Below are 3,096 nucleotides of genomic sequence, written 5' to 3'. Positions count from 1 at the left end.
TTCAGATAAGAAGAAGCAATGAATCCTCCATAGCTTTGGCCATTTACACAGCCTGTTCTTCCTTTTTAATCCTTTAAGAGACTAGGCTATTTTTAGTTCAGAGCACATCTGAGCAAAGCATTTTGCAGTGTTATAAAGTTCTCTCTTTATACCACAGTTTCAGAGCATTTTGAATTTTTAATATTACTTCATTTTCAGCATTTTAACATTCTCACTATATATGTATGTGCGTGTACGTCCCTGTGAATGTGTGTGTCTAAGATATAAGAAATCTTAGATTGTTTGTAATCTCTTAAAATATAATTGGTATAGCATCATTTTTCCTTGTCCAAATCTTGGCTCAAAATCTATTCTTTTATTCATTCTGTAACCAATTTTGTCAACAAATATTTACTTATCACCTACTTTGTGCCTAGCAGTGTGCTGGTTGTCTAATTACCAGAAAACCTGGTTTCTGCTCATATAAAGCTTAGAGTCATAAAACTCTTACCTAACACCTTTTGCATATTTCACACTATGCCTAATGCTTAATTGAAGGAGGAAAAAAAAGCCAACCACCTATCTTAAATTATATTAGGTCTCACCTTCTTATATCAGGAAACTCTGTCCTTTAAGAATGATAGAGATGTTAATAATGTGATTCCTAAGAGGACCATGAGCCCCTCACAGATTATCTGTAAGTAAACCTCATTGCCAAATGAGACATTAGTGAGAGAACAGTTGAACTAATCTCTGAAGGTATTAGCATTTGATCATTGTCTTTTAAAATTTTATTTTCTCTCCTCTGAGATTCCATTGTTGTGTATTATAGAAAATATCTATCAGCTGTCCAGATGATTTTACCTGTAAGAGATTTCCCACAATGAGCTAGCTATCTTGTAACCTAAATTTTTGTTGCTATGCCAAAACTATGGTTGAGATTTATATTATCTATTTGATGACTTTATTATCTGCAATAGTATTTTTATTTTTCCATATGAATCTTATTTGAACTTTATTGCAAAGAGATTTGAAGATCTAGGTAGAAGAAGTAAAAGTAACCCATTAGGATTGAACGCTATTTGAAGGGCAGTTCATATTATTTCAGGTGTGTATGTCCATGAGAAAAACAGTATTTATCAGAGTGTTAGAGAACCTCATCTCTTCACATAGTTCCAAAATTTTTGAAAGAAGTTTTAAAATATGTGTGTTTAGAGATATTCACATACTTATTTAATTTTATGTACCCATAAATAGTCAGCACAGTTATCCAAAAATATAATCTATGCCCTACAATTGCAAACAAGATTAAAATCTTATTCTCTGGAAACTTAACAGTCCTTAATCATATTTCTCAGTGATAGTAAAAGCCAAAATATATATTATCCTTGAGTTCAAAATAAGTTACAAGTATTAGGAATTATTCTACCTTTACTCATTTGTTTCTTGCTTGACCAAATTTATCACAACAGAGAATCAACTAAACTACCCAACATCTGTGTTGCATGTCTCAAGAACCATTAGATGTGGTCTTCAGGACCATGGCTAGCTCTCTCCCCATGAAATTCCTCCTCGGTTTGCAGAATCATTACATGTCTTCATGGCATAAAGCTGAAATGAAGTGAGTTGCCTGGAGTAATAATTCATTTTCTCACCTTGGGTGAGACAATGGCTCAGTAGAAAATTAGCTTTGAAATAAGACAAACTTGAGTCTAATCCGTGTGATCTTTGATATTTGATATCTATTAGTTTTGCCTTTTCATCTGTAAAAGAGAAATAAATCATATTGCATAGGATGTTGTGAGCTTAAGATGAGTTCTGGGTATACAAACCCCTAGTACAGCACCTGACACATTGTAGATAAGTAAGAACTGAGTATCATTTTAGTTCATGCACTCAGTTTTCAAATCTCAGGTCGGTTGTTTTTCAAATTTATTTATATTTTAGATTGACTATAAAATTGTAAGTATTTATTGTGTACAACATAATGTTTTGAAGTATATATAGATTGTGGAATGATTAAATCTATTAATGGCTAATTAACAAATGCCTTATTTCACATAGTAATCATTTTTGTGGTGAGAACATTTAATATTCATTCTCTAGAAGTAGAGAGTAGAATGGTGGTTACCAAAGCCTGGGGTGGCTAATGGGGAGTGGATATTGGGGAAATGTTGGTCAAAGGATATACAACTACAGTTACGTAAGAGGAATAAGTTCAAGAGATCTATTGTACAACTTGGTGACAGTTAATGATAATATATTGTATTTCCAAAAATGCTAAGCTAGCAGATATTAAGTGTTTTCAAATCAGCTTTTTTAAAAGATTTTTTTATTGTTTAAAAAGAAAACAATGAGATACATTTAGCCTCATTTTACTTCCTCATTTAGTTACTTTACCTGTTTCTGGCATTGGTGAGCTCATTTAGTTCGTACAACACTACAACAACTGAAAAGAACAATGAAGCAAAAAATCTCCAGCTTGCAATGGCAAGGATTAAAAAAGGAATAAACTATGTGTTTCTTAATATATTATGCAAAAAACGAAATATGCCAAAGGAGACAATGGACCATGTAAATGATGTATATGTTAAAGAGGATATTTCTGACCATACACTATCTGATTTGAGCAACACTCAAGATTTCCTCAAGGATAAGGAAAAAAGCAGTGGCACAGAGAAAAACACAATGACCGAAAATGAGAATCAATCCCTTATCCCCAGTCCTAGTGTCTCAGAAACTGTACCAATTGCTTCAGGAGAATCTGATATAGAAAATCTGGATAATAAAGAGACTCAGAGCAAGTCAGGTGATGAAGGCAGCAAAGAGGTAAGATGTTTTAATATCCTGATTGCTTACTGATTTGTGACATTGTTGATAAGAAAGTAAATCAGTGCAATAGTGCCACAGTCAAATTACCCTTTCAATCTTTGCTCCACCACTCCTAGCTCCTGATGTTATGTTCCTGATCAAATTACTTAAACTTTACAAGCTTCAATTTCCTCATCTGTAAATGAGGATAAAATTGTACTTACTTCTTAGGGGGAATAGAAGAATTAAGAAAAATAATTTAATAGTACATAGAATAATGTCTAGTATATAGTAAGCACTTATGAA

At 32.7% G+C, this 3,096-nt stretch overlaps 1 protein-coding gene across 1 annotated transcript in view; it reads left to right on the top strand.

The window, feature by feature from the left end:
- SCN7A (sodium channel, voltage gated, type VII alpha subunit) overlaps window positions 1-3,096 on the top strand; it is a 113,827-nt gene that overhangs the window by 65,373 nt on the left and 45,358 nt on the right. Inside the window, exon 15 of the mRNA XM_012655825.1 lies at window positions 2,371-2,808. Within this exon, the coding sequence (XP_012511279.1) occupies window positions 2,371-2,808 (438 nt within the window). The remainder of the gene's footprint in view (window positions 1-2,370; window positions 2,809-3,096) is intronic.

Source organism: Propithecus coquereli, unplaced genomic scaffold (assembly GCF_000956105.1).
Source record: "Propithecus coquereli isolate 6110/MARCELLA unplaced genomic scaffold, Pcoq_1.0 Scaffold49, whole genome shotgun sequence".
Taxonomy (NCBI): Eukaryota; Metazoa; Chordata; class Mammalia; order Primates; family Indriidae; genus Propithecus; species Propithecus coquereli.
Note: the sequence above shows the minus strand (reverse complement) of the source record. Positions and strands in the feature narration are given on the sequence as shown.